Below are 19724 nucleotides of genomic sequence, written 5' to 3'. Positions count from 1 at the left end.
GTTTGGAGGCTTTTGTTTTTACTGTATTTATTGCACAGTAAAACAGGAGAGAAAGAAAAAAAAAAAAAGAAAGGACCTGCCAACTTAATTCTCCAGGTTAGTATGATTATAGCAATAAACGTATGTTTTGTTTCTTGTCAACTAATTCTGAAAATGTAACAGTTAAGAGAAATAAAAAAAAAAAAAAAAAAAAATTGTGCTTCCAAAGGGAACCGGTCAGGTAAAATAAAATGCAATATTTCTAATTCCTGTTTAACTAGTCGCAAGGGCGTTATTTCCCCCGATTAGTCTGGCCTCTTAGCCTGTTATTACGCCTACAGGGGCGTGCCAGCGTGCTATTCAATGCCCAGCGTCATCAGCATGGACGCACGTACCTGTTAACCCTCACTGTCAAAAAGGTTTTTTCCAATATCTAATCTGTCTCCTCCCCATCAGTTTCATCCCATTGCTTCTAGTCTTTCCTTGTGAAAATGAGAATAAAACTGATCCCTCTACAGTGTGACAGCCTTTAAGATATTTGTAGACAGCGATTAAGTGTCCTCTCAGTCTTCTCTTTTGCAAGCTAAACAATCCTAAATCCTGTAATCATTCCTCATAGGACATGGTTTGCAGACCAGTCACCATGCTGGTCCCTCTTCTCTGAACTTTCTCCAGTTTGTTGATGTCTTTTTTTAAAATGTGGTGCCCAGAACTGGACACAATATTCCAGATGAGGAGTAAAGGGGGTTAATGACTTCACATGATCTAGAATGTATGCTTCTGTTAATACATCCTAGAATGGTGTTTTGCCTTTTTTTGCTGCTGCGTCACACTGTTGACTCATGTTCAGTCTGTGATCTATTAGTATACCCAAGTCTTTTTCACACATGCTTTTGGATACCTCTATTCCTCCCATGCTGTATAGGCCCTTTTCATTATTCTTGCCAAGATGTATGACTTTGCATTTCTCCCTGTTAAAATCCATTCTATTAGTTGCTGCCCATTGTTTCAGCTTGTTTAGATCTTGTTGAATCCTCTGTCTCTTCTCTAGTATTAGCTATTCCTCCTAGCTTTGTGTCATCAGCAAATTTAATCAGTTTATCCTTAATACCTTCATCTAAATCATTGATAAAGATGCTGAACAACACAAGGCCCAGGACAGAGTGGTTTCAGCACCTAGCTTTTTTTTTTTTTTTTAAATTACCTTTTAAAAGGGAATCTGTTAGCAGGTTTTGCTAACTCATCTGAGAGCAGCATGATGTAGGACAGGACGGCTCAACCTCCTACTTCTAAAGCCACATTCCACTCAGAGATGGTCATGAGCAATATCCAGAGCATTAAGCCAGCCCCTGTGCAATCGCAACCCATTAATACACTCTGATCAGTTGTGGGTGGGCTATGCACGTGCAAATTAAGTCCTACCATCAGTGATTGACAGTGGCATTTAAGTGCTTAAACAGAAACCATCAGAGCTAGCTCTGCCACTTGCTGTTAGGGCAGGTCCTGCCTGTGTAACATACAACAGTACCAGATCCATTACATAATAGTACATCATGGGGTGGGAAAAGGGTAAAAGTTGAGCACAACGCTATCTGAAAGGTGAGTGAAACCTTATCTTGCAGTCATAGTGGCATCAAGCCAATAGTGTTGATACTACAGAATACCCATCAGTGATGAGTAAAAGTGAACACAACAAAGGAGTAAACTTACGCAGAGTTCTTCTGTACCAGGGGCGTTTTGTCTCGATGGAGAGGTGTGGTTACAACAGCTTTCTGGCTACAGACCGGTGTAGAGGTTAGAGATGGGTTTTCCAGCTCCAAAGTATCGTGCTTTGACAAAAAATTTAAGAACTATAGAACATAGGAAAAGAAGAAATTGGAATAACCCAATTAGTAGGTGTACGAAGAAAGAAAAAAAAAAAAAAGGCAAAGGCTTACAGGTATCGCATGCATTTTACAGCGACTACTGTAGCCATTTGGCTAGGGTGACAAAAGGATCCAATCTTACAGCACTGGCACAATAAAACAAAGCCTAAAAAGCTTATACAACTGGCAGCTCCCCAGCACAAGCCATAAAGAGGACTGTGCTGAAATATTACAAGAGATCGGTAGGTGACATATCATTAAACATTGCCTATGAAAGCAATTTTCAACTATTTTTTCATACAATCACTCAATATTTCTGAAGGCTGTCTGAACGGATACATTCAGGCCCTGGAAACGTATCCTGATCTAGTGTTGCTCTCTTAGCTCTGGGCTGATACAAATAATTAACCATTGCAGCAACACACCCTTTCTTACCACTCCTGGGAACCAGAAAGCTAATACATGCTCCCAATGATTGGGCAGTATGTATCAGATGCTATATTTGAAATGCTGCAATATTTGCAAAAAGAAAGAAAATATACTTTGAAAGACTAGGCCTTTGGGCATCTTGGTGCTTGGCAGCTTTTCAGTGTGTTACCAATAATTGACAGGTCTCCCTATACACACACGCAGGGAGAGACCCATCACTGAAGAGGAGCCGGCGGGAAGAAGCCTGCAGGACCAGATTGTGCGACTAGTCATTCAGCCACTGCAGCATGTAACATGTATCAGCTGTCACATTCCCTTTAAAAAGGGATGTAGTCATAAGGATTATGAATGTTAAAATAAAAGAAGGGAATTTTGTTTACTTACCGTAAATTCCTTTTCTTCTAGCTCCTATTGGGAGACCCAGACAATTGGGGTGTATCGCTTCTGCCTCCGGAGGCCACACAAAGTATTACACTTTAAAAAGTGTAACCCCTCCCCTCTGCCTATACACCCTCCTGTGCATCACGGGCCCATCAGTTTTGGTGCCAAAGCAGGAAGGAGGAAACTTATAAATTGGTCTAAGGTAAACTCAATCCGAAGGATGTTCGGAGAACTAAACCATGAACCAAAGAACAATTCAACATGAACAACATGTGTACACAAAAGAACAACAGCCCGAAGGGAACAGGGGCGGGTGCTGGGTCTCCCAATAGGAGCTAGAAGAAAAGGAATTTACGGTAAGTAAACAAAATTCCCTTCTTCTTTGTCGCTCCATTGGGAGACCCAGACAATTGGGACATCCAAAAGCAGTCCCTGGGTGGGTAAAAGAATACCTCGATAAAAAGAGCCGTAAAACGGCCCCCTCCTACAGGTGGGCAACCGCCGCCTGAAGGACTCGCCTACCTAGGCTGGCATCTGCCGAAGCATAGGCATGCACCTGATAGTGTTTCGTGAAAGTGTGCAGACTCGACCAGGTAGCTGCCTGACACACCTGCTGAGCCGTAGCCTGGTGCCGCAATGCCCAGGACGCACCCACGGCTCTGGTAGAATGGGCTTTCAGCCCTGAAGGAACCGGAAGCCCAGAAGAACGGTAGGCTTCAAGAATCGGTTCCTTGATCCACCGAGCCAAGGTTGACTTGGAAGCCTGCGACCCCTTACGCTGGCCAGCGACAAGGACAAAGAGCGCATCAGAACGGCGCAGGGGCGCCGTACGAGAAATGTAGAATCTGAGTGCTCTCACGAGATCTAACAAGTGCAAATCCTTTTCACATTGGTGAACTGGATTAGGACAAAAAGAAAGTAAGGAGATATCCTGATTGAGATGAAAAGGGGATACCACCTTAGGGAGAAATTCCGGTACCGGACGCAGAACCACCTTATCCTGGTGAAACACCAGGAAGGGTGCTTTGCATGACAGCGCTGCTAGCTCAGACACTCTCCGAAGTGATGTGACTGCCACTAGGAAGACCACCTTCTGCGAAAGGCGTGAAAGAGAAACATCCCTCATCGGCTCGAAAGGTGGTTTCTGAAGAGCCGTTAGCACCCTGTTAAGATCCCAGGGTTCTAGCGGACGCTTGTAAGGTGGGACTATGTGGCAAACCCCCTGCAGGAACGTGCGTACCAGCGGAAGCCTGGCTAGACGCTTTTGAAAAAACACGGAAAGCGCCGATACTTGTCCCTTGAGAGAGCCGAGAGACAAACCCTTGTCCATTCCGGATTGAAGGAAAGACAGAAAAGTGGGCAAGGCAAACGGCCAGGGAGTAAAACCCTGATCAGAGCACCAGGATAAGAAGATCCTCCACGTCCTGTGGTAGATCTTGGCGGACGTTGGTTTCCTGGCCTGTCTCATAGTGGCAATGACCTCTTGAGATAACCCTGAAGACGCTAGGATCCAGGACTCAATGGCCACACAGTCAGGTTGAGGGCCGCAGAATTCAGATGGAAAAATGGCCCTTGAGACAGCAAGTCTGGTCGGTCTGGTAGTGCCCACGGTTGACCCACCGTGAGATGCCACAGATCCGGGTACCACGACCTCCTCGGCCAGTCTGGGGCGATGAGGATGGCGCGGCGGCAGTCGGACCTGATCTTGCGTAACACTCTGGGCAGCAGTGCCAGAGGAGGAAATACATAAGGTAGTCGAAACTGCGACCAATCCTGAACTAATGCGTCTGCCGCCAGAGCTCTGTGATCTTGAGACCGTGCCATGAATGCCGGGACCTTGTTGTTGTGCCGTGACGCCATTAGATCGACGTCCGGCGTTCCCCAGCGGCAACAGATCTCTTGAAACATGTCCGGGTGAAGAGACCATTCCCCTGCGTCCATGCCCTGGCGACTGAGAAAGTCTGCTTCCCAGTTTTCTACGCCCGGGATGTGAACTGCGGAGATGGTGGAGGCTGTGGCTTCCACCCACAGCAGAATCCGCCGAACTTATTGGAAGGCTTGACGACTGCGTGTGCCGCCTTGGTGGTTGATGTACGCCACCGCCGTGGCGTTGTCCGACTGAATTCGGATCTGCCTGCCTTCCAGCCACAGCTGGAACGCCTTTAGGGCTAGATACACTGCCCTTATCTCCAGAACATTGATCTGAAGGGAGGACTCTGTCTGGGTCCAGGTTCCCTGAGCCCTGTGGTGGAGGAAGACCGCTCCCCACCCTGACAGACTCGCGTCCGTCGTGACCACAGCCCAGGATGGGGGCAAAAAGGATTTTCTTTTCGACAGAGAAGTGGGAAGAAGCCACCACTGAAGAGAGGCTTTGGCTGCCCGAGAAGGAGACGTTCCTGTCGAGGGACGTCGACCTCCTGTCCCATTTGCGGAGAATGTCCCATTGGAGTGGACGCAGATGAAACTGCGCAAATGGAACTGCCTCCATTGCTGCCACCATCTTCCCTAGGAAGTGCATGAGGCGCCTCAAGGGGTGTGACTGGGCTCGAAGGAGAGATTGCACCCCTGTCTGTAGTGAACGCTGTTTGTCCAGCGGGAGCTTCACTATCGCTGAGAGAGTATGAAACTCCATCCTGAGGTAAGTTAGCGATTGGGTCGGTGTCAATTTTGACTTTGGAAAATTGATGATCCACCCGAACCTCTGGAGAGTCTCCAGAGCAGCGTTCAGGCTGTGTTGGCATGCCACCCGGGAGGGTGCCTTGACTAGAAGATCGTCTAAGTAAGGGATCACAGAGTGTCCCTGAGAGTGTAGGACTGCCACCACTGTTGCCATGACCTTGGTGAAGACCCGTGGGGCTGTCGCCAGGCCGAAAAGCATCGATTGATGCTAGGAAGTCTCCTTGGGACATCGAGGCGATGACGGAGCGGAGAGATTCCATCCGGAACCGTCTGGTTTTCACGTGTCTGTTGAGCAGTTTGAGGTCCAGAACGGGACGGAATGATCCGTCCTTTTTTGGCACCACAAACAAGTTGGAGTAAAAACCCCGACCACATTCTTGAAGGGGAACAGGGATCACCACTCCTTCTGCCTTCAGAGTGTTCACCGCCTGAAAGAGAGCATGGGCTCGCTCGGGGGGCGGAGATGTTCTGAAGAAACGAGTCGGAGGACGAGAGCGGAGCTCTATCCTGTAACCGTGAGACAGAATGTCTCTCACCCATCGGTCTTGGACATGTGGCAACCTGGCGTCGCAAAAGCGGGAGAGCCTGCCACCGACCGAGGATGCGGTTTGGGGAGGCCGAAAGTCATGAGGAGGCCGCCTTGGGGGCGGTTCCTCCGGCGGTCTTCTTAGGACGTGACTTAGACTGCCATGAATCAGAGTTCCTCTGGCCCTTCTGTGGCCTGTTGGACGTGGAGAATTGAGACCTGGCTGAGGGCCGAAAGGACCGAAACCTCGGTTGTATCTTCCGTTGCTGAGGTCTGTTTGGTTTGGACTGGGGTAAGGACGAGTCCTTTCCCTTGGATTGTTTAATAATTTCATCCAATTGCTCGCCAAACAGACGGTCGCCAGAAAATGGCAAACCGGTTAAGAATTTCTTGGAAGCAGAGTCTGCCTTCCATTCGCGTAGCCACATGGCCCTGCGAACTGCCACTGAATTGGCGGATGCTACCGCTGTACGGCTCACAGAGTCCAGGACGGCGTTCATGGCGTAGGACAAAAAAGCCGACGCCTGAGAGGTTAAAGACACAACCTGCTGAGTAGAGGCACGTGTGACTGCATTAATCTCAGACAGACAAGCTGAGATAGCTTGGAGTGCCCATACGGCTGCAAATGCCGGAGCAAAAGACGCGCCTATGGCTTCATAGATGGATTTCATCAGGAGCTCTATTTGCCTGTCAGTGGCATCCTTGAGCGATGAACCATCTGCCACTGCTACTATGGATCTAGCCGCCAGTCTAGAGACTGGAGGATCCACCTTGGGACACTGAGCCCAACCCTTAACTACGTCAGTGGGGAAGGGGTAATGTGTGTCATTAAGGCGCTTAGTAAAGCGCTTGTCCGGAAATGCTCGGTGTTTCTGGACTGCATCTCTGAAGTTGGAGTGATCGAAAAACGCACTCCGTGTACGTTTGGGAAACCTAAATTGGTGTTTCTCCTGCTGTGAAGCTGACTCCTCAATCGGTGGAGTTGGAGGAGAAAGTTCTAGCACATGGTTGATGAACGCTATAAGGTCATTTACTATGGCGTCCCCTTCAGGTGTATCAAGATTGAGAGCAGTGTCAGGATCAGAGCCCTGATCTGCCACCTCCGCTTCATCCTCCAGAGAGTCTTCATGCTGAGACCCTGAGCAGTGTGATGAAGTCGAGGGAAGCTCCCAGCGAGCTCGCTTAGCCGGTCTGGGACTGCGGTCCGTGTCGGAGTCCTCACCGTGGGACCTAGGAGTCACCCCAGGAGCACTTTGCTGCGCCGACCGAGGGGGGCCTGGGGGCAATGATTCAACAGTGCCCGGGGCCTGTGTTACCGGTCTGGACTGCAAAGCTTCTAGTATCTTAGCAGACCATCTATCCATAGACTGAGTCATGGATTGGGAAAGTGACTCAGAAAGTTTCTCAGCCAACACTGCAAACTCTGTCCCTGCCACCTGGACAGTGGTAGCCGGTGGTTCTACCTGGGCCGAGGGTCCCACCAGTGCCTGAGGCTCCGGCTGAGTGAGTGTCACAGGGGCCGAGCATTGCACACAATGAGGGTAGGTGGAACCTGCAGGTAACATAGCCGCACAAGAGGTACAGGATGCAAAATAAGCCTGTGCCTTGGCACCCTTGCTTTTTGCGGACGACATGCTGTTGTCTCCTCTTAGAGCAATCAGTGAGGGTATATAGCCAAAGCAAATAATGCGGCCGAACAGAGCAAATATATACAATATATGGATATATATATATACACTTCGGCACCCAGGGGGGCCAGCACCTTGTAACCGGTGCGGCTTACCGACCGCACTCAGCGGTTGTGTGTCCACCAGATTCCCTGCCTGGGCCTCCCAGAGCTGTGGAGCTCGGTCTGAAGTTCTCCACCGGCAGAAGTGATGATAACAATGGCTGCCAGCGTTCTCAGAGGAGGAGGGAGCCGTGGGCGTGCCTCAGAAAGGGCGGGAATCTGGTGCCCCACAGTGCTCAGTGAGGGGGGAGGAGGATACCTAAGTATGCTCCAGCCCTCACCGCTGACGTCCAGTCTAGCGTCCCGCCCTTACCCCTGACTGGCAGGCCCGGGGGCGGGAGTATGCGGTACTAGGCCGCAGAAGCCGGGGACTAAAGTTAGTAACGCGGCCGGCAAACAGGCGCGGTCGGCGCGGTAGTCCCGGCGACACAAAACACCCAGCAGTCGCTGCAGCGTCTGTTACACAGGCGCTCTATGCGCCGTCCCCAAGGGGACACAGAGTACCTCAGAGAAGCATGTTACCGGTCGGGCCTGTCCCTGATGATACCCGGTCTCCTGTCCGTCAGATTCCCCCAGGGGCTGCGGAGGGAGCCCGGTCCCAGTGCATGGTGACCGGTTAGGATCCCACTTCTCCCAGAGCCCCTAAGGGATGGGGAAGGATAACGGCACGTGGCTCCAGCTTTTGTACCCGCAATGGGTACCTCAACCTTAACAGCACCGCCGACCAGAGTGGGGTGAGAAGGGAGCATGCCGGGAGCCCTGTTAGGGGCCCTCTTTTCTTCCATCCGATAAAGTCAGCAGCTGCTGCTGACTAAAATGTGGAGCTTGCGTGAATGTGTGCCTCCTTCAACACAAAGCAAAAAACTGATGGGCCCGTGATGCACGGCAGGGTGTATAGGCAGAGGGGAGGGGTTACACTTTTTAAAGTGTAATACTTTGTGTGGCCTCCGGAGGCAGAAGCTATACACCCCAATTGTCTGGGTCTCCCAATGGAGCGACAAAGAAAGTATGGCCATAATGGCGATGTTACGCAAATTCAATAGATACCTTCAGTGAAGAAATAAAGATCCTGGTTGTTTAAACCTCATTAGAAGTTTGGGTTTCCTAGCTTTGCCAAGTGCGGTCCTAGCCGTGGGTGGCACTTGGCAGATAGGCAGTCAATGACGAGCAGAGGTCTCAACCTGTGCCACTTGACTGAAGCCCACCGCAAGCTCAATCTACATAAGCGCCGCATGCGGAAAGTTTAATACAAGAAGATACAGACCACCCCAAAGGCAGCGTACGGCTGAGCCAGAGACCCTACCCAGAGTCCCACTACAATGCACCGAAAGGTTAGGAAACCCAAGCTTCTACTGCTTATTAGACAACAACCAGGACGCAAATTTTTTCACTGAAGGCATCGATAGAATCTGTAGAAGGCCGGGGCCACACTGGGATTACTGCGATCCTCACATGACACTCAGCTCAAACTGGCAGTACAGCAGAGCCGAGTGTCATGCTAGTGTCCCTGCGACTGAGGTCCGACTGTGCGAGCGGACCTTAGCTGCGGGGAGCGGGCTGGCACTGAGGAGGGGCGGGTCAGTGCTGAGGAGGGGAGGGTTTTATCTCCCTCTCTCCTCTGTAGTCTGCTATTGCGAATCTCGCCCTGCACTCGCGGTACACCAGTGTACTGCGAGTGTAGTGCGATTTTTCTCCCGCCCCATTGACTTGAATGGGTGCGAGAGAGAGTCTCGCATTACAGTCGCAGCATTCTGAGATTGTTTTCTCGGTCCGATTAGGGCTGAGAAAATAATCGCTCATGTGTGCTGACACACAGGCTAGAATTGGTCCGAGGGGAATGCGAAGTTTTATCGCACTCCACTCACACCGTTTTTCTCACTGTGTGTCTTAGGCCTAATAGCACCATTATGGCCATACCTCTACTTTAACGTGTATAATCCTGATAGAGAACCTTAGAGAACCTAAGCTACACCAACACAGCTGCTTAAATCTGCCGCTAACTCATTAAAATCTGTGGTCATATCGTCATTTACACTGATATATATACCAACACAGATTGTGGATTTAGCCTCATTTGAACAACAAAACTAAAGCAAAAAAAAAGTAATGTTAATGAAGTCCTACCTGTGATGGAGAGAAGGGTAGGGACTTAACAGGAGTGCTTTTGGGCGTCATACTATTTGTGTCTGTAGTGGAGGCACTGCTGTTGGCCACGCTTTCTGTGACAGGCGACAAGGTGATCTTCCTCTTCTTCTGATGTTTTAGAAGCGACGGTGGTGTCCCAAATCCAGTATGTGGACGTGGAGATATCGGAATTAACTCGCCTTTGCTACCCTTACTCAGGTCAGACAAGGTATGTCCATCAAGGCGATATTCAGTTATATTGGTTGTCAGAGGTTTTGCAGTAGACGAGGAGTTAGGACTGCCAACGTCAGTAACTGCAGAGTCATCAGTCAAATCAAAAGTGGTAAGGTCACACCAACCTTCAGCATCCTTGAGAGGAAAGAAAAAATAAACTCCCTTAGCACAATATAGGACTAAATATATTAAAAGGGTTTACTGATGCAATATGCTATACGTGTGGATGAGCCCAATGAAACCTAGATACCTCATGTATTAAAACTGCTAGAGAGTTTCCCCAAAAATAAGACCTACCCCAAAAATAAGCCCCAGCAGGAATTGTCAGTATTTTTGCAGTAAGGCTTAAATATAAGCCCTACCCTGAAAATAAGCCCTAGTCGCGGTTCAATAATAAAGTGTCTACGCAGCTAAAAAAAGTTAAAGAATACTGCAAGACACTTCATTATAGAAAGCAGACACCCCAAAGGAGAGAAGACAGAAGACCCCGCAATCATACTTAGACGCCGAACAGGAGGATCTGCAGTGGAACACATCAAGGAACTGCAGTGGAATGCACATCAGATAACACACACACACACACACACACACACACACACGTTCCACCTCAAGTCCTCCATGCGTTTCACCGCAGGTCCATGTGTTCCACTGTCCCAGGTTCCTCTGCCGTATGAACCGCACCTGTTGGGAGCGCCCACCAAAGATCACAGGATGACCTGGGAGTGACGCAGAAACCCAGGCCCACATTTTTGGGGGGGGTAAACTTGTCCCCAAAAGCCTTTTTCCCCGAGAATAAGCCTTATCCAGAAAATAAGCCCTAGCACAGTTTTGGGGGCACATTAAAAAAAAAAAAGGAATGTGTCTTATTTTCTGGGCAACACGGTACATATTGATAAGAGGACACTTTTGTAGATCACAACGCTTAACTAAAAACCAGCAACACATTTACATTTTTAAGGGGGGGGGGGGAACAAAAAAAAACACAACAGCAAGTCAGCCAACAGTTTAATTCTGGCAATAAAAAAATGCAGGTCTAATGTATGCTCCTCACCGACTCAATCATGTCATTGCTTGGCACCAGGCAGTTGACGTACTCCACCATCCATTTCTCTGGGGCAGAACTCACAGAGGCGACGGCAGATGATGGGCTGGACCCGGCACTCTCATCTTCACCTTCACTCAGTTGCTCAGACTTTACTTCAACTATTTTGACTTCCATGATGTCAGAAGTGATGCCGTTCTCCACAGTCTCTACTTTTACTTGAGAAGTCGAGGACTGTTCAATCTGTAATCAGAGAAAGATTAGCAGTGGGCTCCACTAGACATGAGGCGAATATACAGGTAATGGAACAAACCGGTACCTCTTCCACTACAAGTGGAGAACCAGAGTCCTCCTTTTCTTCCTTGTCCTCCGTGACGCTGCTCCTTATCCCATTCAGATAACCTCCTGTCTCTACCTTTCGCTTGATGGTTGAATTCCAATGATTTTTCACTGCATTGTCTGTCCTAAGGACGAAACGCATAGAACCGTGAGACACTAAGCACAAAGACAACAGGTGAATAAAATCCACAAATAGATGATCTATTATAAGACTATGTCCCCATTAGCATCACCACTAGCTAAAAAACAAAAAGATGGACATGTACGACCACTAAAGATACTGAGTAGTCAGATTTTAGACTATAGTTTCAAAGAAGGGAATTTTGTTTACTTACCGTAAATTCCTTTTCTTCTAGCTCCAATTGGGAGACCCAGACAATTGGGTGTAAAGCTTCTGCCTCCGGAGGCCACACAAAGTATTACACTTAAAAGTGTAAAGCCCCTCCCCTTCTGCCTATACACCCCCCGTGCATCACGGGCTCCTCAGTTTTGGTGCAAAAGCAAGAAGGAGGAAAAGTTATAAATTGGTTTAAAGTAAATTCAATCCGAAGGAAGTTCGGAGAACTGAAACCATTCAACATGAACAACATGTGTACACAAAGAACAACAGCCCGAAGGGAACAGGGGCGGGTGCTGGGTCTCCCAATTGGAGCTAGAAGAAAAGGAATTTACGGTAAGTAAACAAAATTCCCTTCTTCTTTGTCGCTCCATTGGGAGACCCAGACAATTGGGACGTCCAAAAGCAGTCCCTGGGTGGGTAAAAATACCTCGTAATAGAGCCGTAAAACGGCCCCTTCCTACAGGTGGGCAACCGCCGCCTGAAGGACTCGCCTACCTAGGCTGGCATCTGCCGAAGCATAGGTATGCACCTGATAGTGTTTCGTGAAAGTGTGCAGGCTCGACCAGGTAGCCGCCTGACACACCTGCTGAGCCGTAGCCTGGTGCCGCAAAGCCCAGGACGCACCCACGGCCCTGGTAGAATGGGCCTTCAGCCCTGAGAGAACCGGAAGCCCCGAAGATCGGTAAGCTTCGAGAATTGGTTCCTTGATCCACCGAGCCAGGGTTGATTTGGAAGCTTGTGACCCTTTACGCTGGCCAGCGACAAGGACAAAGAGTGCATCCGAGCGACGCAGGGGCGCCGTACAAGAAATGTAGAGTCTGAGTGCTCTCACCAGATCTAACAAGTGCAAATCCCTTTCACATTGGTGAACTGGATGAGGACAAAAAGAGGGTAAGGAGATATCCTGATTGAGATGAAAGGGGGATACCACCTTAGGGAGAAATTCCGGAACCGGACGCAGAACCACCTTGTCCTGGTGAAACACCAGGAAAGGGGCTTTGCATGACAGCGCTGCTAGCTCGGACACTCTCCGAAGTGATGTGACTGCTACTAGGAAGACCACTTTCTGCGAAAGGCGTGAAAGAGAAATATCCTTCATTGGCTCGAACGGTGGTTTCTGAAGAGCCATCAGCACCCTGTTCAGATCCCAGGGTTCTAACGGACGCTTGTAAGGAGGGACTATGTGACAAACCACCTGCAGGAACGTGCGTACCTGTGGAAGTCTGGCTAGGCGCTTCTGAAAAAACACAGAGAGCGCTGAGACTTGTCCCTTAAGGGAGCCAAGCGACAAACCCTTTTCCAATCCGGATTGAAGGAAGGACAGAAAAGTGGGCAAGGCAAATGGCCAGGGAGAAAAACCCTGATCAGAGCACCAAGATAGGAATATCCTCCACGTCCTGTGGTAGATCTTGGCGAACGTTGGTTTCCTAGCCTGTCTCATAGTGGCAATGACCTCTTGAGATAACCCTGAAGACGCTAGGATCCAGGACTCAATGGCCACACAGTCAGGTTGAGGGCCGCAGAATTCAAATGGAAAAACGGCCCTTGAGACAGCAAGTCTGGTCGGTCTGGTAGTGCCCACGGTTGGCCCACCGTGAGATGCCACAGATCCGGGTACCACGACCTCCTCGGCCAATCTGGAGCGACGAGGATGGCGCGGCGGCAGTCGGACCTGATCTTGCGTAACACTCTGGGCAACAGTGCCAGAGGATGAAACACATAAGGGAGTTGAAACTGCGACCAATCCTGAACTAAGGCGTCTGCCGCCAGAGCTCTGTGATCTTGAGACCGTGCCATGAATGTCGGGACCTTGTTGTTGTGCCGGGACGCCATTAGGTCGACGTCCGGCATCCCCCAGCGGCAACAGATCTCCTGAAACACGTCCGGGTGAAGGGGACCATTCTCCTGCGTCCATGCCCTGGCGACTGCGGATATGGTGGAGGCTGTGGCTTCCACCCACAGCAGAATCCGCCGGACTTCCTGGAAGGCTTGCCGACTGCGTGTTCCGCCTTGGTGGTTGATGTATGCCACCGCTGTGGAGTTGTCCGACTGAATTCGGATCTGCTTGCCTTCCAGCCACGGCTGGAACGCCTTTAGGGCAAGATACACTGCCCTTATCTCCAGAACATTGATCTGAAGGGATGACTCTGTCTGAGTCCAAGTACCCTGAGCCCTGTGGTGTAGAAAGACCGCTCCCCACCCTGACAGGCTCGCGTCCGTCGTGACCACCGCCCAGGATGGGGGCAGGAAGGATTTCCCCTTCGACAGAGAAGTGGGGAGAAGCCACCACTAAAGGGAAGCCTTGGCTGCCCGCGAAAGGGAGACGTTCCTGTCGAGGGACGTCGACTTCCTGTCCCATTTGCGGAGAATGTCCCATTGAAGTGGACGCAGATGAAACTGCGTAAAAGGAACTGCCTCCATTGCTGCTACCATCTTCCCTAGGAAGTGCATGAGGCGCCTCAGGGGGTGTGACTGGCCTTGAAGGAGAGATTGCACCCCTGTCTGTAGTGAACGCTGTTTGTCCAGCGGAAGCTTCACTATCGCTGAGAGAGTATGAAACTCCATGCCAAGATATGTCAGTGATTGGGCCGGTGTCAGATTTGACTTTGGAAAATTGATGATCCACCCGAAACTCTGGAGAGTCTCCAGAGCAATGTTCAGGCTGTGTTGGCATGCCACTTGAGAGGGTGCCTTGACAAGCAGATCGTCTAAGTAAGGGATCACCGAGTGTCCCTGAGAGTGTAGGACTGCTACCACTGTTGCCATGACCTTGGTGAAGACCCGTGGGGCTGTCGCCAGGCCGAAAGGCAGTGCCACAAACTGAAGGTGTTCGTCCCCTATGGCGAAACGCAGGAAGCGCTGATGCTCTGGTGCAATCGGTACGTGGAGATAAGCATCTTTGATGTCGATTGATGCCAGGAAATCTCCTTGGGACATTGAGGCGATGACGGAGCGGAGCGATTCCATCCGGAACCGCCTGGTTTTTACGTGCTTGTTGAGCAGTTTTAGGTCCAGAACAGGACGGAAGGATCCGTCCTTTTTCGGCACCACGAACAAGTTGGAGTAAAAACCGTGACCCCGTTGCTGAAGAGGAACAGGGATCACCACTCCTTGCGCCTTCAGAGTGCACACCGCCTGCAGAAGAGCATCGGCTCTCTCGGGGGGCGGAGATGTTCTGAAGAAACGAGTCTGAGGACGAGAGCTGAACTCTATCCTGTAACCGTGAGATAGAATGTCTCTCATCCATCGGTCTTTTACCTGTGGCAGCCAGGCGTCGCAAAAACGGGAGAGCCTGCCACCGACCGAGGATGCGGTTTGAAGAGGCCGAAAGTCATGAGGAGGCCGCTTTGGGAGCGGTTCCTCCGGCGGTCTTTTTAGGACGTGACTTAGACCGCCATGAATCGGAGTTCCTCTGATCCTTCTGAGGCCTTTTGGACGAGGAGAATTGAGACCTGCCCGCGGTCCGAAAGGGCCGAAACCTCGATTGTACCTTCCGTGGTTGAGGTCTGTTTGGTTTGGACTGGGGTAAGGATGAGTCCTTTCCCTTGGATTGTTTAATGATTTCATCCAATCGCTCACCAAACAGGCGGTCGCCAGACAATGGCAAACCGGTTAAGAACGTTTTGGAAGCAGAGTCTGCCTTCCATTCACGTAGCCACATGGCCCTGCAGACTACCACCGAATTGGCGGATGCTACCGCCGTACGGCTCGCAGAGTCCAGGACAGCATTAATGGCGTAGGACGCAAACACCGACGCCTGAGAGGTTAAGGACACCACTTGCGGAGCAGATGTACGTGTGACTGTATTAATCTGCGCATGACAAGCTGAGATAGCTTGGAGTGCCCATACGGCTGCGAATGCTGGAGCAAAAGATGCGCCGATAGCTTCATAGATGGATTTCAACCATAGCTCCATCTGTCTGTCAGTGGCATCTTTGAGTGAAGCCCCATCTTCCACTGCAACTATGGATCTAGCCGCCAGTCTGGAGATTGGAGGATCCACCTTAGGACACTGAGTCCAGCCCTTGACAATGTCAGGGGGGAAGGGATAACGTGTATCCTTAAGGCGCTTGGAAAAACGCTTATCTGGACAATCTCGGTGTTTCTGGACTGCCTCTCTGAAGTCAGAGTGATCCAGAAACGTACTCAATGTACGCTTGGGAAACCTGAAACGGAATTTCTCCTGAGAAGCCGACTCCTCAATTGTAGGAGCTGGGGGAGAAATATCCAACACCTGATTGATGGACGCTATAAGGTCATTCACTATGGCGTCACCTTCAGGTGTATCTAGGTTGAGAGCGGCTTCAGGATCAGAATCCTGATCTGCTACCTCCGCTTCATCTTCCAGAGAGTCCTCCTGCTGAGACCCTGAACAGTGTGATGAAGTCGAGTGAATTTCCCAGCGAGCCCGCTTAGGCGGCCTGGGACTGCGGTCTGTGTCAGAGACCTCACCCTGGGACCTATGGGTCACCCCAGGAGCACTTTGCTGCTCCAATTGAGGGGGGCCTGGGGTCAATGATTGAACAGTGCCCGGGGCCTGAATCACTGGTCTGGACTGTAAGGCTTCTAGTATCTTAGCAGACCATTTATCCATACTCTCAGACAGTTTGTCAGCAAAAACTGCAAACTCCGTCCCTGTCACCTGGACAGTGGTAGCAGGTGGTTCCACCTGGGCCACCAGTAGCAGAGGCTCCGGCTGAGTAAGTGCCACAGGGCCCGAGCATTGCACACAATGAGGGTCAGTGGAACCTGCCGGTAGTATAGCCGCACATGAGGTACAGGTTGCAAAGTAAGCCTGTGCTTTGGCACCCTTGCTTTTTGAGGACGACATGCTGTTGTCTCCTCTGAGTACAATCCAGGAGGGTATATAGCCAAAAATCAACAGTGCGACCGTACAGTGTAAATGTATAGCATATAGGCATATATATATATATATGTACACTTCGGCACTCAGTGGGGCCAGCACCTCAGGTGCTGCTTACCGACCGCTCAGAGCGGTTGTGTGATCACCAGATTCCCTGCCTGAGCCTCCCAGTGTTGTCTCTCCTCTCCAGCGTCAGAAGTGCTGACAGGAATGGCTGCAGGCGTTCTGTGGGGAGGAGGGGACCGTGGGCGTGCCCAAGAAAGTGCGGGAATCTAGTGTCCCACTGTGCTGAGTGAGGGGGGAGGAGGATACAAAGTATGCTCCAGCCCTCAGCGCTGACGTCCTGTGCAGCGTCCCGCCCTTCCCCTGACTGGCAGGCCTGTGGGCGGGAATATGCGATACTAGGCCGCAAAAGCCGGGGACTAAAGTTATAAGCGCGGCCGGCAAATAAGCGCGGCCGTCGCGGTAGTCCCAGGCGCACTAACACACCCAGCAGTGCTGCAGTGTGTATGGCACAAGCGCTCCATGCGCGGTCCCCACGGGGACACAGAGTACCTCACAGTAGCAGGGCCTTGTCCCTGACGATACCCGGCTCCTGTCCAGCAGATTCCCCAGGGGCTGCGGAGGGAGCACGGTCCCCGTGCCTGGTGACCGATTAGGATCCCACTTCACCCAGAGCCCTTAAGGGATGGGGAAGGAAAACAGCATGTGGCTCCTGCCTATGTACCCGCAATGGGTACCTCAACCTTAACAACACCGCCGACCAGAGTGGGGTGAGAAGGGAGCATGCTGGGGGCCCTGATATGGGCCCTCTTTTCTTCCATCCGACCTAGTCAGCAGCTGCTGCTGACTAAGATGTGGAGCTATACGTGGATGTCAGCCTCCCTTCGCACAAAGCATAAAAACTGAGGAGCCCGTGATGCACGGGGGGTGTATAGGCAGAAGGGGAGGGGCTTTACACTTTTAAGTGTAATACTTTGTGTGGCCTCCGGAGGCAGAAGCTATACACCCAATTGTCTGGGTCTCCCAATGGAGCGACAAAGAAAAAATGATATATGAAACTATATTGTGGGGTGGAAATATGTCAGAAGTTCATGGAGTTGAAGGGGCATAGCACTCCGCTAGCACTTCAGCCTCAGACTAGTGATCAGTGGTCTTTTAACAAGGCATTTTTATAGCCACAATAGTCCTGCTTTAAAGCGCACCAATCACAGGATTTTACTATATAACCTAAAGCCAGTGCTATATGGCACTATCAGGCTGATTCTATACTTACCCTTAGTTGACAGCTAGGATGTATAGGTTTTGAAATAGAAGTAACATTTGTAAAATGAGCAGCTTTTTGAATGGCAGCAGCTGCTGATTAGCTGATAGCTGGGGTGGGTATTCATAGTGATTCCCTCCCCCCTGCCTGTCCGTCCTCCCCGTTATTTATGCTAATTCTATCATAGAATTGTTTTACTAAATGACTAAAAGAACCTGTGCTGATGTCGTACCCATGTGACCAGAAGGGGTGGGGCCTCAGCCAACATAGCTAATACCAGGGCGCAACATTTTTCTGTTGACTGCGTGTCAGTCCCTTCTGGTCACATGGGTATGACATCAGCTCAGGTCCTTCTAGTCACTTAGTAAAACATTTCTATAATTGAATTCGCATAAATAACAAATAGGGGAGGACGGGCAGGCAGGGGGGAGGGAATCACTATGAAAACCCACCCCAGCTATCATCCGATAGGCAGCTGCTGCCATTCAAAAAAGAGAATTTTTTTACTTACCGTAAATTCTTTTTCTTATAGTTCCGTAATGGGAGACCCATACCATGGGTGTATAGCTTCTGCCTCCGGAGGACACACAAAGTACTACACTAAAAAGTGTAGCTCCTCCCTCCGAGCATATACACCCCCTGGAGAACCAAATATAGCCAGTTTAGTGCAAAAGCTGAAGGAGAATAGCCACCCACCAGTAGAGATAGAGCAAAAAAAACCGGAACAACCGGAGCTTCTGTCTACAACAACAGCCGGTGATAACACGCGGAACAAGAAACTGCCAACAGGCAACAGGGAGGGTGCTGGGTCTCCCATTACGGAACTATAAGAAAAAGAATTTACGGTAAGGAAACAAAATTCTCTTTTTCTTCATTGTTCCTATGGGAGACCCAGACCATGGGACGTCTCAAAGCAGTCCATGGGTGGTAAATAAACAGAAAACTGCGAAGTGGGCGAAACCTAACTTCACAAATGGGCGACAGCCGCCTGAAGGATGCGTCTGCCCAAGCTCGCATCTGCCGAAGCATGAGCATGCACTTGGTAGTGCTTCGAAAAGGTGTGCAGACTAGACCAAGTGGCAGCCTGACAGACCTGCTGAGCCGTAGCCTGGTGCCTGAAAGCCCAAGAGGCACCGACCGCTCTGGTCGAGTGTGCCTTGATCCCCGGCGGGGGAGGCACCTGAGAACACTGGTAGGCATCAGAAATGGCCGACCTAATCCAACGAGCCAGGGTCGGTTTAGAAGCAGAGAGGCCCTTACGCCGACCTGTGGTCAGCACAAAAAGAGAGGTGCACCGCCTAAGAACAGCGGTGCGTGACACATAGATCCGGAGCGCCCGCACCAGATCTAAAGTATGCAACGCTTTCTCAAAGCGATGAACAGGAGCCGGACAAAAGGAAGGCAATGAAATGTCCTGGTTAAGGTGGAAAGGAGATACCACCTTAGGGAGAAAGTCCGGAGTCGGATGGAGAACCACCTTGTCTTGATGAAAAACCAAAAAAGGTGACTCCGAAGAGAGCGCAGCTAAATCAGAGACTCTCCTGAGGGAAGTTATGGCCACTAGAAAGACGACTTTCTGTGAAAGACGAAACAAAGAAACCTCCCTAAGAGGCTCAAAGGGGGGTTTCTGCAAGGCCGTGAGGACCAGATTAAGGTCCCAGGGATCCAAGGGCCGCCGGTAAGGCGGAATGATGTGAGATGCGCCCTGCATAAAAGGTGCGCACCTGAGCCAGCCGGGCGATACGCCGCTGGAACAACACTGACAGAGCCGAGACCTGTCCCTTGAGGGAATTGAGGGATAGTCCAAGCTGCAGACCGGACTGTAGAAAGGACAGGATGGTCGGCAAGGAAAAAGGCCAAAGGGGCATGGCCGGAAGAACGACACCAGGACAGGAAAATTCTCCAAGTCCTGTGATAAATTTTGGCCGA

At 50.5% G+C, this 19724-nt stretch overlaps 1 protein-coding gene across 3 annotated transcripts in view; it reads right to left on the bottom strand.

Moving 5' to 3' along the window:
- Positions 1-19724, bottom strand: part of MYBL2 (MYB proto-oncogene like 2) — a 70953-nt gene that overhangs the window by 27885 nt on the left and 23344 nt on the right. For all 3 annotated transcript variants that reach the window (XM_075347550.1, XM_075347552.1, XM_075347551.1), the window contains 4 exons: positions 11308-11452; positions 10998-11231; positions 9713-10081; positions 1690-1829 (listed from right to left, as the gene is read on the bottom strand). In XM_075347550.1, coding sequence (XP_075203665.1) covers positions 1690-1829; positions 9713-10081; positions 10998-11231; positions 11308-11452 — 888 coding nt within the window. The remainder of the gene's footprint in view (positions 1-1689; positions 1830-9712; positions 10082-10997; positions 11232-11307; positions 11453-19724) is intronic.

The sequence above is a fragment of the Anomaloglossus baeobatrachus genome, chromosome 5 (genome assembly GCF_048569485.1).
Source record: "Anomaloglossus baeobatrachus isolate aAnoBae1 chromosome 5, aAnoBae1.hap1, whole genome shotgun sequence".
NCBI classification, from domain to species: Eukaryota; Metazoa; Chordata; class Amphibia; order Anura; family Aromobatidae; genus Anomaloglossus; species Anomaloglossus baeobatrachus.
Note: the sequence above shows the minus strand (reverse complement) of the source record. Positions and strands in the feature narration are given on the sequence as shown.